Source organism: Epinephelus fuscoguttatus, linkage group LG8 (assembly GCF_011397635.1).
Source record: "Epinephelus fuscoguttatus linkage group LG8, E.fuscoguttatus.final_Chr_v1".
Taxonomy (NCBI): domain Eukaryota; kingdom Metazoa; phylum Chordata; class Actinopteri; order Perciformes; family Serranidae; genus Epinephelus; species Epinephelus fuscoguttatus.
In genome coordinates, this window is record NC_064759.1 from 29,445,409 (window position 1) to 29,469,546 (window position 24,138).

Genomic DNA, 24,138 nt, shown 5'->3' on the forward strand with positions numbered 1-24,138 from the left:
TAAAAGAAATCTGAACTATCCCTTTAAAGTTACAGTAAGAAAAAGTTACTAGTGTTTACTGCATGAACCATGTACAATGTAGGGCAGGTATTCTTCAACACAAAAGCTGCAATGTGCAGGTAGTTTAAATATCATCATAAGATCAGAGTCACACAGACAACTTGAAGAACTCAAGATGTGATACATAACATGACTTTTATCTTAATGAGCACAGGTTGTGTGGATTTCAGTTCTTATAGGAAAGCACAATATAGCATATAACTGTTTGGTACTCATATAGAGAGACTTTAATAATCATCAAACTAAACCACTACAACAACAATCCATAACATGATTATAAACAGAAAGGCTTAAACAAGAGCATAAATCTGACATATGAGAATAAATGCATGAAAATATGTGGATTTTGTACAAGTAACATCTGAAATGGCAGTAAAAAAAACAAGACAAAAAAAGAATATATTCAGTATGAAAACAGAAGAAATAAATTTGCAATATACTGTACATATGTACAAATGTGAGGCATAAAACACTATCAAGAAAATATATGACAAATTACAGATGTTTATGATGAGCCAAACTTTGATTAATAATGACATCTGAATGTGCAAACGGTGACAGATAAGCCCGTGTTTTCAGCTTTGTGGCTTTCATTCATCATCCAACATTTGAATGAAACACTTTTTCCACAGGAAATTAAGAAAAACAGTTCCATGTTGTAAGAGTATTTGGTTTCATCATAAATGGTAACTTTTCCATACAGTGTGAATGTTGTTGTTTTTTTAACTTGCAGGCTTATTAACTCATGTGTGAAAGTTTTAAACACCTCAGGCACACATAAACAAACTTTGTGGTTTCAGGCCGTTACAAACAAGAGGCTCATGGTTTCAGTCAGTGTTAAGCAGGAAGAGGAGGAGCCTTGCAAAGCATTTAGCAAATATCTGAGATCATACAGTAGATGGTGTTGCTTGATTTGCATTGCATTTACACTTGACTGGATTACACATCTGACATCTTATGGTCAAAACTAGGGCTGCATGATATCAGGAAAAATATGTGATATGTAATAGCATTGTTGAATATCCTGGTAACGATATTATAAATAGACAGATATTAAGGACCAGTGTGTAGGATTTAGGGGCATCTATGGGCAGAAATGGTATATAATATTCCTAACTATGTTTTTTTTAGTTGATAATCACCTGAAAATAAGAATTGTTGTGTTTTTGTTACCTTAGAATGAGCCGTGTACATCTACATACGAAGCAGCTCCTCTGCCAGAGTCTGCCATGTTGTTCTACAGTAGCCCAAAACAGACAAATCAACGGACTCTAGTTAGGGCCATTCTTGATTGCACATTTTGACATCCGCCACTGTAATTTGGCACGCACGCTTGGCACACACAGTTTCAGTTCTTCAACCTTGCTGCAGATGACATACTGGACCTTTAAAGTGTGCTCAATTCTTGACTTGGACAGCAGCTGTGCTTGTGTATCGTCATCTCTCCTGTATCTAAAATATTGCCAGACGTGCTGTTTTGTGGGTACCAGCTCATCTCTGGCATTTGCATTTGCGTCCGCACTCAACTTTGGCATGCATGTGGATTATAACTAATCAGAAGATGCCTAACAGGGAGGGCTCTGTCTGATTGGCCAGAGAGTTAACAGCATGGCCATATATTAGACAAAATTGGGACTGCAGACAGACTGTAGTTTAAAACATTAGTTTATTAAAAGTCAAATATTTTGCAATGTGTTTATCATCCAATATCAAAAGAGGAAAACAATATATTGTGCAGCCCTTGTCAAAACAAATATTTTAGTGCAAATTCAAAGTGCAAATAAAACTAAAAGAGTCTTAAGTCTAAGGTGTAAATAATATATAGCTACAGGCAGCCTTCAGGCAGCTTTTTAAGATTATGTGTTGAATAAGGCTGACAAAAGAAATCATGCAGCATGAAAAATTATAATATGGTCAGCAGTAGCAGCAGTAGCCTAATAACAAGGTCACGTGGATAAAAACATGTCGACTCAGCAGGTGATGTCCATAAAGCACAACATATACAACATAATCTGCCCTCCACCTCCTACATGATGAAAGTGGAGGTGGCATCAGAGGACCTGGAAACAACTGAGCTTTTCCTGTATGAGCTGTCTGAGAAATCTCTGGGGAAGGTGAAGTTAATCACAGGCACCCATTTTCTCAACAGCTGAAGGGCTCGTTTCATGAACTTCTGTCCCACAAAGGCATATATGATGGGGTTCAGGCAGCAGTGGGTATAAGCAAACGTTTCAGTCACTATGGCTGACAGCCTTAAATTCCCTTCAATGTTGCAGCTGCTCTGCAATACACCCTCAGATTTCAGGAACCCCAAGAAAAGAATGATGTTATATGGGGCCCAGAATAAGAAAAAGGCGACAACTATGGTGATGATCAGCTTGATAACACGGTGCTTCTTTGCACTCCTGATGTTCACCAGTATGGGGATGATTCTGGTGTAGCAGATGACCATCACCAACAAGGGGATCACGAGACCCAACACATTTATTGAGAAGATGTTATAGATCTTCCAGGAGTCATTTTCAGGGACGTAGCTACAAGCCAGCCCGTGAGACTCATTTGTCACTTTTGTGTAGATGATATCTGGCAAAGAGACGCACAAGCTCAGCATCCAGACCAGCAAGCTCACAGCAACTCCTGCTCTCAGAGTGCGATAACGCGCCATTGAGCGAGTGTGCAGGATGACCATGTAACGGTCCAGCGTCATGACAACCATGAAGAAGATGCTGCTGAAGAAGCCAGTTTTGTGGGAGCCCGCGGCAAAACGGCACATGAAGTCTCCTAAAGTCCACTGACCGACCACAGAGTAGTGAGCGTAGAAAGGCAGCGTGAGGACGAAGAGGAGGTCGGAGATGGCCAGGTTAAAGAGGCAGATGTCTGTCAGGTTGGTCTGGTTGCGGTAATACACCAGGACACACACCACTAGGCCATTGCCTTAAGAGGAGAAGGGACAAATGTTAAATATGTGTGATTATTAGGGTGAAACCAGGTAAGTTGAGACACTTTTGTCTCTTAGAACTTTTAGTCCCATTTTACTGAATGCAGTAAGTACTCACTCAAAACTCTGTCCCATTAAAAAAGTAAAATGTGTTGTGAAAATATTTCGATTATGATTCAAACAGTTCCTAGTTTCTACAACTATTTTTGTTGTTATACCCTTTTCATTTAGCTGCGACACTCTCAGAAAGAGAAACAATGTCACATGGCTCACTTTTTAAAAAAATCCTTGCTCTGCTCAATATCTCAGACCAATAACAATGATTGTTTCATGTAAAGGGCATTTGTAGCAACTATGCAATAACATGTTTGGTGATCGGCTGCTAATAACTGAAGAGCCCAATATGTTAAACCAGTGATACTCAACTTGTGGCCTGTGTCCGGCCCACGATCAGGTGCCAGGTGGCCCGCCTACCATTCTCTAACTCACAGTTGAATTTAAATTAATTCACACTGGGACTCTTTTTGTACTTTGTAAATAAGGTGCCATTGTGCATTCAAAACATCAAGTTAGAGCTTGTTTACTAAGAAAAAAAAGTGCCAGGGGAAGATCCCCCGGACCCTCAACAGAGGTCTGGTTTAATTATTTATATATTAATTACTAATGTTTCGTATCAACTGGCCCCTGGCCTCCTGACATTTTGCAAATGTGGCCTTTGGGCAAAGCGATTTGAGTATCCCTGTGTTAAAACTTATTTGTCACGTTTGACCTCATGTCCCATTTCACCTGACTTCATCCTGTGCATCAGAAGTAATCTAGTCCAAATGGTCTCACTGACTGACTGTGTCTCTGTCTCTCTCTCAAACACACACACTCACATGCACACACACATACCTAAGAAGCCAAGGATGAAAACCAAGCTGTAGAGAGTGGGCAGAAACACTTCGCCGAAATTTTTCAAATCAGCAACGTTGCAAGGAGCGAAGACTGGAGGAAATCCATCATAATAGCCTGAGTAATCATAGTACTCTTGGGTGGTGGCATTTTCTCCATCATCTGCAAATAGAAAAATTATTTTAATTTCGACATTTACAACATTTTCCCCTCATTTTACTTTTAATTCCTGTACATTAGGATATAGTATATAAAAGTACATGGCCAGGTTGCATGTAAACACATGCAATTAATGGAGGTGAAGAGAAGAAAAATAATCTGCTACTAAATCATCTCAGCTGTTTTAAGGACTTTTTTGGCAGACACAAGTTCCAATGAAGGCTGTTCGCACTGAGGTTTGTGATTATTCATTTAACAGAGATAAATGTAATTTTTCAAAGCTGTGAGCACCACAAAGGCAATCCCACTGAACTCCACTGTGATTGTGAAAAGGCAAAAATCTTAGAGTTGGAGATCTAAAAACACAATAAATACAAAAAAAAAAGAATAAATAAAAAATAAAAGTTAATAAAATCAAAGTAACTAAATCAATCTGCAAACAAAATCCTAAAAGATCTGCACAGATTGTCACCACTGAGGAAAAAAGTATGATCATTTGTAATTTGGGTGATTAAACCCTCAAAGTAAACTGATAATGGAGGTTAGTATGCCCCCTGCTGGTCTTTACAGGTAACTCACTCCGCTGTTGGAAATATTTGTCACACCTGAACATTCATCTACGTGTCAAAGGTTTGACAAAATGTCAGCAGTATATGAAAAATTGTATGTATATCACCAGTGCAAACACTGATGTAAAGGTGCTCATATGAGGTTGTATGCCTCATAAATTACTTGCTGTGTACTGTCCATCACAATAGTTGTGTTCCACATAATTATATATATTTATTTTATTGTATTGAAATGCTAATTAGGTAACTTCGGATTTGATATTTTTGTACATTGTTATTTTGTTGATTTTAGTTGGAAGGCTAAATGTTAACAGGTGATATGTTTGATGAACACAAATAGTAGCTTATAAAGACCAGTTTTTAAAAAGACCCTTCAATAACATTTCATGCTTAGCAAACAATTTTAACATAATGAAATAAAACAATTTCAGAACTATGTTTACTAAAGATTCAAATATAAATCTAAAGAAATTATAAAATTTGCTCATTACAGCATTTAAATTAAAATGGACGTACAGCTGACAGCAGCGTATCGAGCAGCCATCACAAATTATCACACAACAAGTCAAAAACACATTTATCTATACATAGATTCTCCAAAACATGTACAGCTGTTAAAATGCATTCACCTGACATGGTGATATCTCAGTGAGGCCTCCTCCTTTCAGGTAAAGTCAGCGGCTGCGCTTCAGGACTCCTTATTTCTCTGGCCAGATCTTGATGGACACAATGAGCAGTGATGAACGAACTGTCTTCAAGTCACTAGTCCCCTAATGACTTGAGAGCCACAGAAACAGAAGTGCAGCTGTCACTTCCTGCACGTCCCTCAGTGTGACTGTGAGATCCTTATCAGCAGCCTACACTTCACAACCTTTGCCTGAAATGTTGACAAAATAACTTCAAAGGTTAACACATCAAAACAAAACACTAACTTGTGGCCTTAAGTATGTGAGAGTTTCACACCTACATACAGATTATATTTTAAGGGCTCCAACAATATCTTTTTACAACATAGATTCACATAGGGCCTATAAAGTGAAGCGTTTGAGCAGAGCAGTCGATGAAAAGTGAGCATGAAAGTGTGCAGATATAAAGCTATGTTTTTACTCCTTTGTGATGTAAACAAATCTTAATACAAGCAATGATAATATAAATTTAGTCATAATCCAGTACCATCATAAAAGCATCTGATCATCAGTTAAGGGGTGATGGCAATTTTGTCAGTCAGATTTAGTGACAGGGCAACTCTTTGTGTGCAACCTTTACATCACAGATTGCTGCTTTAATTAAGTGGAAAGTATTAGAACAAAAAATTAACAATATTACAATTACACACTCTTCTCAAAAGGCAATTGGTGTCTGCCTCAAAAAGTTGTTTCAGATCTGATGCTGATGCTGTGAGACTGTGTCCTATGTTCAGCTACATGCACTGTTTTCAATTCCCTCTTCCTCTTATCCTCTTCCTCCTATCTTCCTCTTATTAATAACGTCGTCTTTCTAGTAAAGCTTTTTCACACCGGACTCAAATATCTAATCGTATGTACAGCACCCTAGCAAATGGGTTTGCAGCGTTTGCAGTGAAGTTGGGTGGTCTGTGAGTGCCCTCTTGTGGTAGACAGTTATACAGAATTGTGCAGAGGAGGTGTTGCATGGGGGGGCAAAATGCCACAAAGCATGCCGGGAAAACATGCCGGGAGAAAAGATTTGAATTCTCATCACTGAATTTCAATGAGACATTATGCACAGACACTTTTCCGGATTACTACTCAAACTCAATGTACAACAACAAGAGCAGCGATGATACTATTAATAATGATAGCGGTACTATTATTAAACAATAATAAGAAAAAGAATATAGAAATAATAATGATAATAATTATTATTCAAATAAGAATAACATTAGGCAGATAGGTCTACTACTACACCTAATAATTAACAACAACATTATCAACATAGATGTGTATCACTGTCTGATCGGCACTGAAGCCTAGTTTTATTGACTTTTATTTGTATGTATCTCTGTACATTGGTGCCGTCGCTCTCCAGCTGGCGCTCAGTGAATTCCCAATGAGGATGATTGACGTTAGATCTGCTGACGAAGGCGGGCTGGAGGGAGCTGCGTCAAGTTAGACAGACGCAGCGGCAATAGACGGGACACCATGGAGCACTGCCTTCCAAATAAAAGAGCTAACCCTCTCAGCTGGCATTATAGATACGGTCAGAAAGCCTGACTGCATCCTTTGCACGTTATGTATAATCAGTTGTAAAAATAAATTGAATAAACATATACATATGTGGTATAAAGGCTTGTCAAATACATAAAAAGGGGCGGGAATGGAAACAAAATCCTTAGGTAGCTATAATTAACTTTATGAACTGTTATTTTGAAACATCGAACCGGAAGTTCAAATTAATCCAGTTGCCTTGACGGTGCTCGAGGGAAAATCAGCCGGGGGGGACTACGAAGATTATATCAAGTGGATTTGACAAGTAACTGAGTCAATGATAATGGAGCAGTGAGGCCGCTTTGACTAAAGTAAGTTCGACTTAAAAAAAAAATACAGAACATTTATCGTTTCTTTTTGTCGTAGGTTGCGTTCATGGACACTTTGCGGTCTTTGTGCTTCAGGTCACACCGGACTGTCATCTCTGCGCACTGTCACTTGTTGTTGGACCTGTAACAGAAAACACAAAGTTGTTCCTGTCTTACCACAAAAAAACAAGCGGTTGTGTTGGTTAAGATATGCTGGAAAACCCGATAATTAGTATTAATTAATTTAATGTTGGTGTGCTAACTCGCAGGTGATAGTGTAATGGATAACAACCGAGTTTAAGAGCAACAGCGGATTTTGGGAGCCCAGCTCGAGCGCCGCTATCATCATCTGAAGTTGGGTATCGGAATCACTGCGATGACTGAGTCCTCAAAGCCGCCTTCAGGGTAAGTCCTCAAAAATAAATACCAACTAATAAAAATGATTGAACATTCATAGTCTTCTTTTGACCGTTTGCATATCTTCACACTAACTTTCTCGATAATTAATCCAATTTCAGCTTGGAAAAAAACATAATGGGCTTGCTACAAAAATGCGTTGTGTGTTGCCTGTAATATTTCTAGGAAACATATATGCTTATATTTTTGGTTGTGTGTAGCCTAATTGTTAGAGTTGCCATTAATAGGTGTTTTTCTTATTTGACTTGGACTTATTTGACTTATCAGAGCTGGAGTTACAGCCACATGACCAACACTTAAAAAGCATTTGTAACCTATAGTGAGTCCTGACAACACAGAGAGTGTTCCAGCAGCCAGACCAGCCTGCTCTCCTTTTGCTTACTGTCTCTCCGCCACTCACAGACAATAAGTATGACCAGCTCTGGGGCAAAAGCACAGTGCAGCAGTGTGGTTGGTTGCTAGTGGAGAGAAACTGGCTGGTGGAACAAAAACAGCAACAACAACTGTAGGTGCAGTCCACAATGTGCTTTTAATTGTGTTGTTTGGGGCGTGGCTGGAGCTTGTATCTCTTTCCTTTAATCACAACATGAGCTGTGGGGGCTTTATGGTACCGTGGTGATGTTTTGCCCATCAATCCTACTTTTTATTACATGCTGTGGGGAGTGTGTGAGGAAACATCACCCAGTCACATCAATAAATAACCTTGCATCAACACTGACTGTAAATATGAATGCCAATAAATGCGATCAGTGTCCATAAAGTACTACTCATTCTTTGCAGTTGTATGTCGGAGGTAAAAAGCTCTTGGCCTTTCAAATGTCATTGTGATAGGACAAATAGATGTGAGGTTTTTGTTAACTATGAGTAAGGTATGTGTTAATATGTCTCCATACCTTCTTGACATTTCACTGGGGTAATTGGTATATGATGTATGTTTTTCTAAAAAAACAAAACAAACAAAAAACAACAACTTTAAAATGTCATTGTCAAGCCTACAATCCCATCTTTCTAAAACTCAATTAGTCTACTTAGACAGGTCTTGCTGGTTTAAATAGAAAAATGAATAGATAGGAAATAAGTGCCATTCCTGCTGTTGAATGACCGACTTGTTTACACATGAGTGGGCTAAACGGGGATGATCTGTTGATGATCTGTCCTTATAAAATCTTATAGCAAGTAAACTACTTCTGTAGTTGGAAGACATAATTGCTAGATAAAGTTGTATGTAGTGGTATTCCCAAACAGGGCCAGAGGCGTCTATCCTTTTTTAATAGTCCTGTAAAGTTATCCCTACCACTCAAAGTCGCCATCTTTCATAGCTCAGCTGCCTGTTCCACCAGTAGAGACTGACCTCTGAATAAGTATGCTGCCAACTACATCGCTTCAGTACAGCATCTCTGTATCAGTTTAATAGAAAGAGGAACATCTGTATTGCAAATCATACCTTTAAGCTTTCTAAATGCCCATGTGCTGTAATACTTTCATACCACCCAAACCCAATTTCTCATTTATAGAAGGATATCAGATAAAATATGTCACTATAGTTATAGTCTCAATTTGTTATTACTTTTGGTTTTGACTGGGTTATCTGGAATTTTTTAATAGTAGTCTTTTTGAGTAACTCACTGACCAGGTATGATCCCACATTAGCATAATTATGTGCTATTGAGTGCTACTTATAGAAAATAGCTGTGTACTGTAGAGCTAAATGTTGCTGACTTCATCATTTCTTAAGTCAGCCTTGTAATTATTGTTTAAAGATGGGGTTTATGTGTGTCCTGCTGTCATTTTAGAGGATTCACACCCTTATCTATCATGCATTAGCTCCTCAGGACCATCTAAATTCTTCCATCTATACTACAGGTGTGTGGTGAAGGCTCAGCAGCAGTGTATAAGCTGTAAAACACAGGTGTTGTTCAGTGGCAACCTGAGTAGGATGTGATACTGCTAGAAAGAGTGTTGATAATTTGAATTAAGGTTTGGTCTATTTCTCCTCTGATCTTTCAAGTAAAGGTCCCTTTAACCAGATACTCTTAAATACAGTCATTTCAGACACTAAAGAGCTTTTTGGCCAAATTACAAAGTAGACTGGTCACAGAGTCAGCTGGCAGTGGACCTGAAATGCCTTTTCATTCGGTCAGTGTGTGACATTTCTGTCCTTATAAATTACCGTGACAACTCCCTTTGTGTTGGGATCTGTCTTCCGTCATCACACAGGGAGTAGCTACTTTACTACATAGCCTACTCCTAATGAACACAGCTCATAAACACTACACGCACACACTCACGCTCACACACACATGCAGTTAACACACACACACACACGCACAGCACGGTCACTAGCAGACAGAGGAGGAGGGAAGAGACTGCTCTTTTGAGGGAGGTGAAATTCGTTTGTACCTGGCCATTGAAATCTGAGCAGTAGGTGTGTGAGTGTGTGTGTGTGTGTGTGTGTGTGTGTGTATGTGAATGTGTGTCAGTGTTTCGAGTATGTATTTCAGGAGTAGTGGAGAGATAGCATGAATGAAGCCTTAGTTCTGAGCTTTATAAGCCTGTAATTAGGCGTAGAAAACAAAAGGCAACTTCCTCCCCTCCCAGGGACTAAATGAGTACTAGAGATGTTCCGATACCATTTATGCCCTGCAAATACCAATTCCGATACCTGAAGTAGCATATTGACTGATACCGAGTACCGATCCAATACCATTGCATTAAAAAAACAACAAAAAAAACTTTATACTACTAACTGAAACTAAAGCCTTGCATACTGTACATATTCTCTTTTTGCTGATGGGGACTTTCCAGTGTAAAATACTGCCAGTATTGCTGACATTTTGCTAACGGCTAACGTAAAACTATTTATTTGAAATTCATTCTTCTTGCCGCTCTTATACAGTAGCTGCTGGTGACTGCACAGTACAACCTGCTGTGTAGGCTACTGTTTTAAAACAGCGAAAAAAAAAATTGATTTCCAGGAAACCTGATGTTTTATCAGGGTGTGAAACCTTAGAATTAATTGATAAATTAAATGGTATTTGATTGGCGCTTAGACTAGCATCCTCATCAATATTTGATCCATCATTATTGGAGGCATTTCCGATACTGGTATTGGTATCAGAACAACTCTAATGAATACTGATTTATCTCAGTGCACTGAGATAAAAATTCTCTGGGCACTGACAGAGAAACAGAACGTGAGGCGCGGTGCAAGTGAAACTTAATTTTTCAGTGCCCTGTGTTTAAAAGCTTGCCTCTGCAGCAGCTGCTCCTCTCATCCATTGTTCTGATCTGATCTGATCTGATTAGCTCTGTTTGGATCAACTGATCAGTTGTCCACCCTGTGACTCAAAACTCCACTCCAAACTGCTGTTAAGGGAATAAATGAACTCGTGAAGAGTTCCACATGTGCTGAGTTCATGGACCTGCAAAAACCTCAGAATGAAGAGAGGGGACACAGGCTGATACACAAGGACACACAGGCAAGGCAAACAAACAAACAAACAAAAAAAACCAAAATGGAAAATTAGCGACCCCCGCCTCTAACTTGAATCTGCTCCCAATATAATTTTGGAACTTTGTGTGAGTTGTAACATCTTGTATAGTAAATGCATTAAGACCAGAGCAGTTAGAGTCTTCTCTCTTTAAGTCTCCAGCGTACACAATAGTCTTAATTAGCACACTGGTGTTTTCCTCTATATATGTCTGGACCTGGAGTTTATGTGTGTCTGCCTACATGCTTGTTTGTGTGTTGGGTGAGCTTCAGCCCACAAGCCTCTGATTAATGTGGCTTTGTTGCATGCCTTTAATTTTAGTATGCACTCCACAAAAGCAGTAAGAAAGCAACAGACAAATATAAATAAATGGAGGGAGAATTAAGAGGAAACTGCTCCAATAAACTCTAAACTCTCAACATCCCCAACTTGTGTTATTTTAATCTTCAAAGTGTTTTACTAAGCTTAAAAGACTTTTTATGGGTTTTTTTTTCTGTCTTTCCGGAGGCATGATCATGTGTGATGTCAAAACCTTGTGAGTTTACTTTGGTCACGCGGTCCAGTCCCAGGTGATGACCAACCAACCCAAACTCTGACGTTGCCATTTATTGCCACACAGGCTTGTTGCATTTCTTATTTCTAGATTTTGGCTCAAAGTGCCTCATTAAGTACAAAGAATAGAAAAATTAAAAAAGCCTCTCCACTCTCAACTTCCTGATTGGTGCTGCCATCTGCCTCACTGTTGGTAGGTCACACGTTTTATTTTAGATGCATCTGCTGTTTGTGGTAGCCTCATTTCTGTGTCTATTCAGTTTTAAAACTCACCCATGGAAAGACCAGGCTGGCAGATTTTACAGATAAATACAGTATGGGATTGCATGTAACTGTCCGTTTATCCTGAGCACACACCCAGAGATAATTACTGGCTACCAACTGTCCTGTTTGTGTGTACATGTGTGCCTGTGGGCACTCATGACTACTGTGTATGGAGGGATATCAACACCAGTTGCTAGCTGCAATGTAAATGTGCATCAATATGAAGCTGAGCCCACTGGACTTAAGTGTCAGTCTCACCCTTTGCATAGTATTTGAATGCCATGTGTGTCTGTCAGTCTGTATAGTTTCTTAAAATACTGTCAGAGAGATTCACTAGGTATTGCAAGATAATGTTATCCCTTAATGCTGTGTCTTTTCCTGCTGGGGTCTCAAATGATGGGAGATTCTGCGACAGATGCAGACACAAGCTCCCCACCCCATCCTTCACAAAATCTTCCCTATTTAGAAGTTTAAGCTTCGTGTGGTCAGCCACTAGCTCAGTCCTGCTGACTAAGGGAGCTCCCTGTTTTTTTCTCTTCCACTTGAGGGCTATACTGTACTTACTTGTAACTTGGAAAATGTTTTAGTGAATGCGGTCACATCTGTATGTTTAAGGTTATTTTTATGACGGGTTAAATTTAACTCCTGTGAAAACTGAGATAGACATGAGAGAGAATATTCGTGGCTATGCGTTGTTGGCAGCAGTTCAGTAAGTATCTGGTAATATCTGCGTTCACTCCACAGGCCACCCTGTTTTAAATAGCCAGGGTGTGGATGCAATGCTTCCACAAGCAAAGTTCTGCAAGGTTAGAAGCTTGACCAAAGTAGATGTTGAACCTATTAGATCAAAAGCATAGAGTGTAACCTTTGCGCAATTTATGGGTTGAATAAGGAGTCAGTGTGTAGTAGAAATAAAGCAAGAATGACTGATAAAGATTGTGTTTTTTAAACTTTGTTCCATGTATGATTTAGTCCTCTGAACATGCTCAACACATCAGGTAAAGTAGTTAACTTCTTAATCAAGTGCAGAGTGCTACCCTTAGTCACATTTTATGAGAACTTACGGTCTTGAGTGTAGTGTAGTGTGGTTAATGCTCCAACTAGGAGTTTATTACAAGGCCTGGCACAGTAGGATTAATTAACGAGTCCTTGGTCTGTGCAAAAATCGAAGCACTACAGGCTCTCAGAATATATTTACTCCATCGGAAACATTTGAGACATCCAGACTGGCTGTATTTATAGACTGTTGTGCTCCTTAGGCCCCGCTTTTATCCAACCTAGTTGCTGCTATTTGCCAACCTCTGTCCTTGGTGAAAGAAAGCTTTGGCACACAACCTTATCAACAACGTAGACCTGCGTATCAGTCTCAAGTATCTGTAGTACAGTGTATCTGTCTGTACTCTTATTACGCAGCTGTTATGGGCCGCTCTGATTTATTTCTGGAAGCCTGCAGTCATATGTTAGTCACTGTGGTATGTGGGTTTGTCAGAGAGGGAAGACAGACGGACTGCATGTGTGTTTGCACAGACTGGACGGGCTCCTCCAACACCAACTGACGTGCCATAGCAGTGGTATTGCCTGATAAGGCAGAGGTGGTGGAGTGCACTTTCTCTTGCACAAGTCGAGATGGTGTTGCAGGTGTTAAACCCTTTAACACCTCTGCTATCTTGATTATAGAGAAAACAAAGTATAGTCACTTTGTGCCACCATGTCAGGAACAGGAGTCCTTTGCAAGGAATGATGGTGGCATGACTGTTTTTAAGAGTTGTCTTTCCATTAGGCTAAAAGGGGAACAATGAATGCTGGAAAAAATATTTATTTTCCTATATCTGATAGTATAGTAAAAAAAAAAAAAGCATGGCATGCAAATAGCAAAATATATCCTTTATTTGTAGCTTTTTTCCCTGCAAAATGAAATGAATTTGGTGGAAAAAATCTCATTAAAGATATTTTAGACGCCATTTTATTGTGGTTTTCCCACTGATTTATGTTTTTATTTTTCCTGTGGTGCTTATAAGCTGCGCCTATCCTCTCAAAAAACCCAACAATGTGTGTGACATAAGTGTTTTTCTTCTTGTTTCTCCAGCAGGAGCTCTCTCTAATTGAACAAGCAGCTTAGGGAATAGAGAACAGACTAATTGTTATTTCCTGCTGTTCTGCTTCTACATTCCATCTCTCCCTCCTTTCTTCTCTGATGTTGGACTCCACCCGTCTACCCTTTTCTATTCCCACTCTTGTTGCTCTAAGGCCATATGGGGCTTTGTGCCACCTGAGATTCCCGCATCCCTCCCTTTTACCAACCTTCATTATCCCTCCTTCCCTTTTCCACTCTGTTCTTCCTCTGCTGTGGGCTTGTTTGCCACCCACATGCTTTATGTCTACTTGAGCTGGTGCACAGCTCCTCATGTTGCACCTATAAAAACAATAATTACATTGTAAATGCTGATGTGACTCAACTATTTATCTTCCCTAATGAGATTAATTCTGTAATTAGGATGTGTATTAAATAGGAAACACCCGGCATCTTGCTTTGACATTGATGGCCTAGATTTAATTTGAAATGTCAGAGGATCAAGACCTTTAGTTATGTTGATCAGCTAATAAATATGGGCTGCAAAAGGAATTGGCTTGTTACTGAAGTGCAGTATTACCTGATTTTTATCCTAATGAATGTTCAGGAAACCTGTTTTTTCCATGACTGTCCAGAAATACACAGGTGAAAACTATGGCCCTTTGTTGATGTTGCTCAGTAAATCCACCTTAATCATTATGGCTGGAGATGACTAAGGTAAAATAAACCAAATGGCTTGAAACAGCTGAGATATAAGGTTAATAATTGTAATACTTTTTGGCATAGGTCTACAGAAGTGTTAATCATGTTTGGTCAAGTTAGGTCTCCGAAGGGAAGTTAGACAGGTTTTTCCCTGCTGCTCAGACGCAAAAACATATTGACGTCTTGCTCCTATTTTTGGAGAATTATTGTTGTCTTGGGACACGTCTCATTTTTAATCTGTCTGCGTGCCTCTGTGTCACTAGTCACAAGTGGATAAGATGACTAAATGTGTCAAGTGAGGAGAGGAGGAGAGGTTGGGGCAGGGGTGCGGTTACAGTAAGTGGATTTCTCTCCTTTAAGTGGGTGTGAAACAGATACTGCCGGATCACTGTCTGACTTACTGACTTAACCTGAGGTCATCATTTCGAATATATTCTGAATGTAAACCCCTCAAATAATGGTAAGGAGTGTAAGCAACCTAATTGATCCCAATGAGTAACAATTCATTTAGCACCTGAGGTGTGGTGTTGTCTTTTTTATCTCCCTTGGGTTGTTATGTTACTGTTACTATTTCTGCACTGCTGTTGAACAGATTGTTCTGAGCGAGCTCTAACCTGGTTGTTTTATTAGTGGTAGAGAAGCCGTCTCTTGATAATTAGGCAAACCAGCTTACATGCAACCTGATAAATCATTTTAACATCTTATTTAAATGCAGGGACTTTACATAAACACAGCAACCTCTCTATTGCAGCCTAACTGTTCCTCCACTGATACAAAGAGCTGGGATTTTCCCTCACATATCAAGTCCACCAGGGCCTTCAGAAAATTTGTGATTACGGCTGAATACATTTGGAGTTTGTATGCAAATGTAGTGAAATTGGCAGTCCAGCTCTAAAGTACAGTATTATTTAATTATTCAAATGTAGAGAATGGTTTATGAGTGCAACAAACTGCAACCACAGGCTGTTACCATGGCACAGCATTTAATTAAGAGTCAAGCCAAATGTTGTTATGCCACTACAGCCTTGTAGCCCCTAATGTCATACTTATACTAATATCATGTTATTAGTGGTTGAAGCTACATGAGCTACAACAGTAGGGGAGAACTATCTGACCTCCACCTGTGAATGAGGTAGGTAGTAAGGCAGTTACTGCACATGCAGACTAACACTGAAAATCAGACACAAACTGTGAGATACTTTGTTTGAACCTAGGTTTGCGGCATTTGTCCATATACCACTGAGTGAATTATTGATTTTAGGTCTTTAGGTCTAGTGCGTTGAATAAGGCATTAGGTTGTTGACCCTCACTATCTTTAGGAGCTTTGTTTATTTTAGAGAATCATGTGATTAGTTATGTTAACTATTCTTGTGGAAGTTCAATCATTCATTAATTTCCGTGATCTCTCATCCTGTTAGGGGTCGACTGGACTATCACAGGACTAACACATAGAGACAACCATTCACGCTCACATTCACGCTCACATTCACACCTGTGGGCAATTTAGAGTCACCAGTTAACCTATCCTGTCTTTGGACTGTGGGAGGAAGCTGCAGTATCTGGAGAAAACCCACGCTGACACAGGGAGAACATGGGTTCGAACCCCCCACAATGGGTTAGAACTAGGAACCCTCTTGCTGTGAGTTGACAGTGCTAACCACTGCATCACCGTGCTGCCTCTTGTGGAAGTATGTTTGTCAAAACAGGATCCAGCAGGTTATCTCATGTATTACTTCATGTTACTGCTATTAAAATGGTTACCTATATATATAAATGCCATCCCTGTCATTACCCTGCATGTTTTGATGTTGATTGATGTGATGTGATCCATAGTCCTACCAGTTAGGGTTGGGCCAATGGTCGATGCCCTTGTCCATCACCACTGACAGTCAATCATTAACCACTGAGCCTACTGTCATGATTTAAAAGCCAGGTCCATCCATTCATCCTTCCACACCAGCAAAGTGGTGCGGGTTTGCTTGGGTGCAAATAGCAATCAGTGCGTAAATAAAAAGTAACAATTTTGATTTATTTACCAGATGAAATGCAGGCTGCCAGATGGGCAAAGTGGAACCTTTATTCGCACATTTGTCACTGTCACTGATTAATATCTACTCACATCTGCTGGATTCACTGCTGTATTTTTAAATTCACACCTACGCTCACCCTCCCACTCCTAAAAAATGATCTCATTATCGGCCATTGCAATGCTTCACTGTGGACTTTGTCATATCCCAGTTTGATTGATATCGCCCAGCCCAGTATTCCACTTGTCAACAGGTGGCTGTAAAACACCAAGATGTGCCAGCAAAGATTGCTGTATGTAAACAATGCTGGATTTAAAATACTTTGGCAAATGTTTTAAGAGGACTTGACATGTTTGTTTGACCTTAAGGATACACTCAACATATTTCTGTGAGTAACACTGAATATTAACATAATTGTTGTACGTTTACAAGAAACCTTGAAATGTTTAATGTGTAATTTGGATGTTTGATTACCTCCACACTAAACACATTAGAAATGCATCAAGACTGGTGTCATTTTTTCAAAGTAAACTGCATAAAAGCAGAGATTTAAACAAATTTGTCTAAAGTTTGTACTTCAATGTGCCCACATCGTCTGCATTTTTTAACCTGGTTGTAACTGTGGAGTCAGCTGTGAGGTTGTGGTGGAGGGTCAGACTATCATTATCATTATTATACACCAGTTTACTTGGCATTGCAATAGGGTGGGGCTTTTAACCACATGGCTGGTAATATGAGCACGAAGGCATATGCTGAATTAGGAAGTTATGTGCCTAGCAACTGCAAACAGATGCTTTACCGAGCTCACATGTCCTCAAAACACTTCTAAAACAGAAAGTCTGTCACACTGTCTTTCTGTCTTCCCTTTGCTTTCTGTTCTTGCTCACTTGTGCTTCTCTGTCTCTTGGTCACTCACCCTCTGTGTGCATACACCCGAAATCGACAGCTGTTCCCAAACTGAGCTCTGCACTCCTCCGCGCAGTCAAGTGGTGTAAATATAGGTTGCCATGGGGACACCATGACACCCAAGGGGTATGCTGGCTAGGTAGCAGGACAGTGAGTATGTGAGTGTGAGGGGAGTGGCTCAGGGTCCAGAATGTGTGTCATTCATGCTGTGACCATTGCACAACAGGAGGTTAAAACTGTGAGTGAGTGTGCATCCACATAAGTGGACGGGTGGGGTCTTGAAGTAGCACTCAGGGACATGCTTAGTTTGTTGTTTCTATTGATGTCTTACCAATAAGATTCTAACTTTTGAAGGTATGACAGGTATGTTTTTTTTTTGAAAGCATTCAGCAGTATGAGAGAATGGAGCTATAATCCTCTAACATCAAATTCATTTTGCAGTATTTCTTTGAATTCATTTCATTCTCTGAGTTGCAGAATAGTATACTTTTACATTTTTTCTACTAATAAATATATACAGGAAGTTTGGGTTCAGTGTGTTGCTTAAGGATGGGTAGGGCCATCTTTAAATCTATTGACAGGAAATTGCTTTGTAAAGCTACATTAACACCATTGTGTTTTTCTTTAATCAGAATCACTTTGTACAGGTATTGTAGATGCTCAGAAACGTTCCACAAGGCTAACCTCAAAGTCTTAGGAATTTACACGCTTAAAACATCTGTTTAACAGGACAGAATAAATCTGAAACACCAGCTTTCTCCTAGCTTTTAGAAAAGGTTAAGCAATAATGTGGCCTGTGTTGAAGACAGCTGGGCTTTGGTCGAGTCTTTTCACTGAGTACAGTTAGTATCTTACACAATGTTTGTTACTCAAACACTGTGACTACTGATGTGTATTTTCACATCAGTCCTTATTATTGTCATAGAATTTAGGTTTCATCCATTGTTTATATTCTCAGAATGCAAACAGCATGTCACAGTGAATGTAGGTCAGTCAACGCTGTGTTTATGGCCAATTAATCTGCTCCATTCCCAGTGGGTTGTCTTCATCAGGATAGTGGCTCATTGTTTTAGTGATCCTATTGTCTGACACTGAACAGGCTCTCATCTAACGGGATGTCCACTTCTCAGACCGGCTGGCTGTCTATCTTAGTTACTGTGTCTCTGACTGACTTAGTGACTTCATGAGTCAGCGTGGCTCTGTCTGCTGCCTTAAATCATAGTTGTGTTTACTCTCATCAACAGCAGGCTTTGTTGTTTAGAGTGGACCAGTCTGTCTGCCTGTCTCTGTTTTTCTCATGCAGTCCCATTGGTAGCATTCTGTACCACTGAACTGGTCAGCAATAGAGAACAGGTGACTGGATTCTTAAGAAAGTGAGTAAAATATCATAAATGCACAATAATTACATTCCATCTGATTACTTTTAAGGCTCAAGAGAAGATTCGAAGGAAGCAGCAAATAGTTTTCATCTAAATACAAAGGATCCCTTGTAAATGGAATCAGTTTTAGAGGGGTTGTGCTGACAGAGCACATCTCACAGCATAAATGAAAATATTCCGTTATTTTTATAAGACCTTCCAGAGTGGGAACTTGTTGGGCCATGTTTCCAGAGCTGGGATAAATACAGTCACTGACAGTTACTTCTTTCCCCAGGAAAATCCTTAAGGTAGTCTCCAGTGTGTCTGAGCACTGTTATGTAATTTAACTTGTCCACTAACAACAGTAATCTGAGTGCGTGATGTTCATGGATTTGCATTGTACACAGAGCGGCGCTGTGTTTGTAGTGATCTCGCCAATCCTGTAATTTAAAGAGCATTTAATTTTTGCTTCCATTCTGAAATCATATGACACCTTTTCCATTTCTGTGGGACAGCTTTAACTGCTTGCAATTTTCATTTTGTCATGTGTTTACACTGATTTCTATCTCTGCACAAACACAACCACACACATGCACCAACACAGTATTGCTCACACATCCAGGCTTGATTTATCCTAAGTGACTTGATCAGGAGTGAGCATGCTTGTATTTGGGTCAGGGAGGAGGCAGCCTTACGAACAGACACTCACTGCAAATGGACTTACACACACGCAGACATGTAGACACTCAGACTAATCTGTTAAAGAGGCTAACACACAGACAGCAAAATAGGATGGCATGGCAGACTGTGTAGGCCTGCGTCTGCTTACAGTATCATTATGGCAGATACTCTATTCTTTTACTGGCACTGAAGGCCATATTGTCAAGAACCAAACGTTAACCAAGTGCTTAGTCAGAATTGTGTTCTTGTGAGTATTTGTTCAAATATTGCCACATCCAAATATTCATGGGTTTTTTTTTGTCAAAACCCTCGAATATCTGTTTGGGTTAAGACAGCATCGAAGTCACTCTGCTTATAATTACCAACCAGACTGTCAGTATCACAGACATTAAGAAACACACCAGGGTTGTGTGGAAGATTGACCTGCAGTTTAGACCATGTAGAATGACATCATAGACACCTGAATCATGCATGAGTCATTGTCTTATTACTCTACCATCAACACTATAATATTATGTTCAGTAATAGCTGTCAACCAGCATTATCTTGTAAATTGTAATTAATCTTATGATGCGGTGTAAAAAAATTGCAAAATTTACTCCAGCCACATTCACTACCAGTAAGTAACTGTATGTAATTGAGAGCGTCCTGCTTTTGTGGAATGGTTATTGAGTTTTACAGCTATAGTTTAAAATCAGAGTTGGTAACTTCAATAAAAATTCCTTTTTACCATATTTTCTGAAACTCTCACTATATCCTGGCAGAAGTTAATGAGACAGTAAATCATGTTCCTCCACCTCCTCCTAATGCTTTTAATGGCATTGCTAGAATCTTCCACGGCTCCAGGAAAACAAACCAATAGAGCCAAGGAGTCTCTTACACAGCCAGTGAGAAAATATGCTCTGGCCAGGGGGCGGTGCTTAGATTTGGCTCGACTGGCAGCAGGGTCACAAACTTTCTGATTTTACAGCTAAACAGTACACTAAAATATGTTTCTGTAAGCATTTAAAGTGATAGTTCAGGTTTTTGGACATGAAGTTGTGTGAAACGCTGACCATCTGTAGCTCTGATGTGACGGTGTCACTACTCTCAACGAGTCTCCTGCTCTGAGAAATCGCCCGTAGCTTACCGGAGAAAAAGTAGTTCTGAAGATGTATGGGGGACACGTAACCAAAAGGTTTTAAGCTACAACAAAGTATGCATGTGTTTTGTTAGACTATTTCAATAATTTTAAAACATCCCCGCATTACGTCAGACCTTGCTATCAATTGGGACTATTTTCTGGCCAGTATCACTCCTGTTTCCTGTTACAGATGTAACCCGTAGGCAACTTGGGCTAACCCACCACCAGAACAAAGCAGAGACTGGTCGGAATCACATATGAATTCACATTTCTATGTGATTGATTACTCATGTCATGGATTTAGCAGTTCGCCTAATATAATAAACTAAATGCCTACGGTAAAACGAGGCCGCGTATAATGTAGCTACTCTTCACAACACAACAGGCTATTAGTTCAATCAAACATTTTGTTTTACAGACAATCAGTTACAGACATCGTTATATAGACTGGTATTAGGTAATATATCTCTCTTTGGGCACAGCAGTGTGGAAATTGCGTTTTCTCTATCTGTCGGGATCTGTGGGCAGCTGAAGTGAGCCTGACATATGTGCAGTTGCTTCACCCTCGCCGGCTTGGTAGCGAGGTTCATCCCAATAGACACAAGCCAAAGTTGCCTACGGGTTACATCTGTAACAGGAAACCGATGGAATTGGGAGCCAGCGATGTTTTTACTCCCACAGCTGTTCACACCATTTTGGTATTCCTCTGTTTACCTACAGCAGCTGACAACGGTGTGTCGTGAGCCTGAGCCGGTGTTCGCGCTGTAGTAGTAGGTATATATAGGGCTAGTACATCTTTTTCCTCACTAATAATAGCCTACTGGTTCTCTGTTGGAAACAGCCGATGAAGTTTTCGTTAGCCGTTGCTATCCTGCGCACCTGCACGGCGTGGTGATGAACTGTCTGATTGATTTCTGTTGCCGTGCTGACTTGCGGGCCTGGGGAGTAATACTGGCCAGAAAATAGTCCCAATTGATAGCAAGGTCTGACGTAATGCGGGGATGTTTTAAAATTATTGAAATAGTCTAACAAAACACATGCATACTTTTTTGTAGCTTAAAACCTTTTGGTTACGTGTCCCCCATACATCTTCAGAACTACTTTTTCTCTGGTAAGCTACGAGCGATTTCTCAGAGCAGGAGGCTCGTTGAGAGTAGTGACACCGTCACATCAGAGCTACAGATGGTCAGTGTTTCACACAACTTCATGTCCAAAAACCTGAACTATCACTTTAAGGTGAGAAATAGGCAATGCAGAAAGAAAATCTTGTTTTATATTTGATCAGCGCTGCAGAGTGACAGTTTGACCTTAGTTCACGAGCAGTAATTGATATAATTGACAGCTGTGTTTGAGCCTCCTCAGCTCTGATTGGTTGTTTTTGTTTATTCTAGCAGATGCCATGGGAAGCAATATGAGGAGGCAGAGGAACAGAATTTTTTTCACACAATATCTGTGTCATATGTTACTGTCTGGATATAGTGACCGTTTCAGCAAATATGACAAAAAGTTATTTTTATAAAAGTTACTCACTTAAAAGTTACCAACCAACAGCTTTCTTATCCTCAGGTGAACATAAACCACAGGTTACACACTTCTTTTTAAAATAAAATGTGAAATTATCAGTTATCATATTGGTTATCGGCCATGAGATGCAGGTAATTATCAGTTACCGGTATCAGTTGAAAAAATCCATTTCATGCATCCGTAGTTTTAAATAAACAGTTGCTGCTATGCTACTTTACACGACAATTTATCTTTGTTCAGTCTTCATTACCGTGATGTCTCCTGATGGAATAAGTTTTATGCATAAATATTGCATTCAATGTCATACATAAAACTTAAGTTTTCTAACTCGCAGGGACTAAATGTTTTGTTAAAATTAAGTGTAGCAACTGTTGAAAGATATGTGCAACCAGTGGTGCAGCTCACCTGTAATAATATTAAAGCTGCTTTTCACAACACTGTGGTATTATATTATATGTCAGTATTAGAATGAAATGCTATGTAAATTATTATATGTAATTACTATTGGGGAGACTTGGATAACTGAGTGTATGTTCCCATCAAATAGGTTAACCGAAAGGCTTCTCCTGGTTGTATTACATTTCGTATTAAACTGTGGACTCCAAACCCTATTAATGGAGTTCTCTGTTCACTTTCATGGCTGCTCACATGTTGTCCTGGATGATTTTAGGTCACATGAGTCTGTACCACATTTTGCAGTTTAAAATGAATTCAGCATCTTTTTGTTTTAGGTTTTTACTTTTAAACTTTTAAAAACATTAATGTTGGTGCCATGAACACCTCAAGCACAAACAGATTTAAAAGATGATCGTCTATTCTTGTTAACGCTCTTTAGTCAAGTGAAAAGAACTGAGTGGTTCTGAAAGGTCCATTAGTAACCTTCTGTGTGTGTGTGTGTGTGTGTGTGTGTGTGAGTGTGTGAGCCCATTTGTAACTCAGTCCCTGTAGCAGCTCAGCTCTTTCACCCCCCCCCCCCCCAAGCAGGGTTTCCTGCTTTTCGTTCCCTGCTTCTCCTTCACTCCCTCACTCTTTCTCTCGGTTTACGCTTGCTCATTCTAACTCTGTGGGAGACGAGGCTTTTCCGAAAGGAGTCTTTGTGCGTGTTTGAGAGAGGGAAAGCGAGAGAGAGAGTGAGAGTGAAATGTTATGGTGAGACAAACAGCAAGCAGGAGCGAGAGAAGGATACTAGCTGACTGTGTTAAGCCTGGCCGCGGCCCAGTCCCACAGTTTCACAGAGCCTAGTTCTGTTTACCTTTGAAAACACAGACTCACCAGGAAAGTACAAAAATCTCACACATTTACAAGTCTTTAAAGGAATACTTCACCCCCTAAATGACCATTTGTGTATCAATTACTCACCCAGTGTAATGTTGAATTAGTGAAGACTCCTCTGGTGAACACAAAATCCCGAAATGGAGAACTGACATCAGCAAACTATATCAAACCATCTGTTTACATGCTGTCAAGACAACTATTACGCTCAGTACTTCCTCAAACACAGCCTTCCTCAATAGGGAACTGAAGTGAAACTTATTTATCTTTTTTTCAAAGCTATTGAATTGAATTGTGTGCCTATGGTGTTTTAAAGGGTTATTTTTTAAAATCTGGGTTTTTATTAGGGCTGGGCAACATGGAGAAAATCAAATATCACAATATTTTTGACCAAGTACCTCGATATTGATATTGCTAGGGTTGACAAAATGTTTACACAGTGAGATTTTTGATAAATAATCATCAGTAAATGAGATATGATGACTAAGTTGGTAAAGGTAGACAATAGAACATCAGTTTACTGTGATGCAGCCTTTAAAGAAAACACAATGTTACAATGTCCAAAATAAAAATCAATATCTAGTCTCTCATATCATG

At 39.6% G+C, this 24,138-nt stretch overlaps 2 protein-coding genes across 7 annotated transcripts in view; one reads left to right on the forward strand and one right to left on the reverse strand.

The window, feature by feature from the left end:
• Positions 1–247: 247 nt before the first annotated feature.
• On the reverse strand, positions 248–23,746 carry LOC125892810 (C-C chemokine receptor type 1-like). 2 transcript variants are annotated; one of them, XM_049583060.1, is made up of 4 exons: positions 23,629–23,746; positions 5,250–5,497; positions 3,893–4,054; positions 248–2,994 (listed from the first exon to the last, which is right to left on the reverse strand). In XM_049583060.1, the coding sequence occupies exons 2-4, from the start codon at positions 5,254–5,256 to the stop codon at positions 2,087–2,089; spliced, it is 1,077 nt and encodes a 358-aa protein (XP_049439017.1). In that variant the 5' UTR covers positions 5,257–5,497; positions 23,629–23,746; the 3' UTR covers positions 248–2,086. The 2 variants fall into 2 exon arrangements, with proteins under 2 accessions (XP_049439017.1, XP_049439016.1); XM_049583059.1 differs by lacking the exon at positions 23,629–23,746 and having other exon boundaries at positions 5,250–6,524.
• cobl (cordon-bleu WH2 repeat protein) overlaps positions 7,010–24,138 on the forward strand; it is a 73,697-nt gene continuing 56,568 nt past the window's right edge. For all 5 annotated transcript variants that reach the window (XM_049583053.1, XM_049583057.1, XM_049583055.1 and 2 more), the window contains exons 1-2: positions 7,010–7,156; positions 7,423–7,558. In XM_049583053.1, coding sequence (XP_049439010.1) covers positions 7,530–7,558 — 29 coding nt within the window. In that variant the 5' untranslated portion in view covers positions 7,010–7,156; positions 7,423–7,529. The remainder of the gene's footprint in view (positions 7,157–7,422; positions 7,559–24,138) is intronic.

What these genes read in the sequence shown, in the direction of transcription:
- LOC125892810 (XM_049583060.1), bottom strand. An exon ending in TTTCATCCTTGGCTTCTTAG is followed by an intron (nt 2,995 to 3,892) that starts GTATGTGTGTGT and finishes TCTCCTCTTAAG; the next exon opens with GCAATGGCCTAGTGGTGTGT.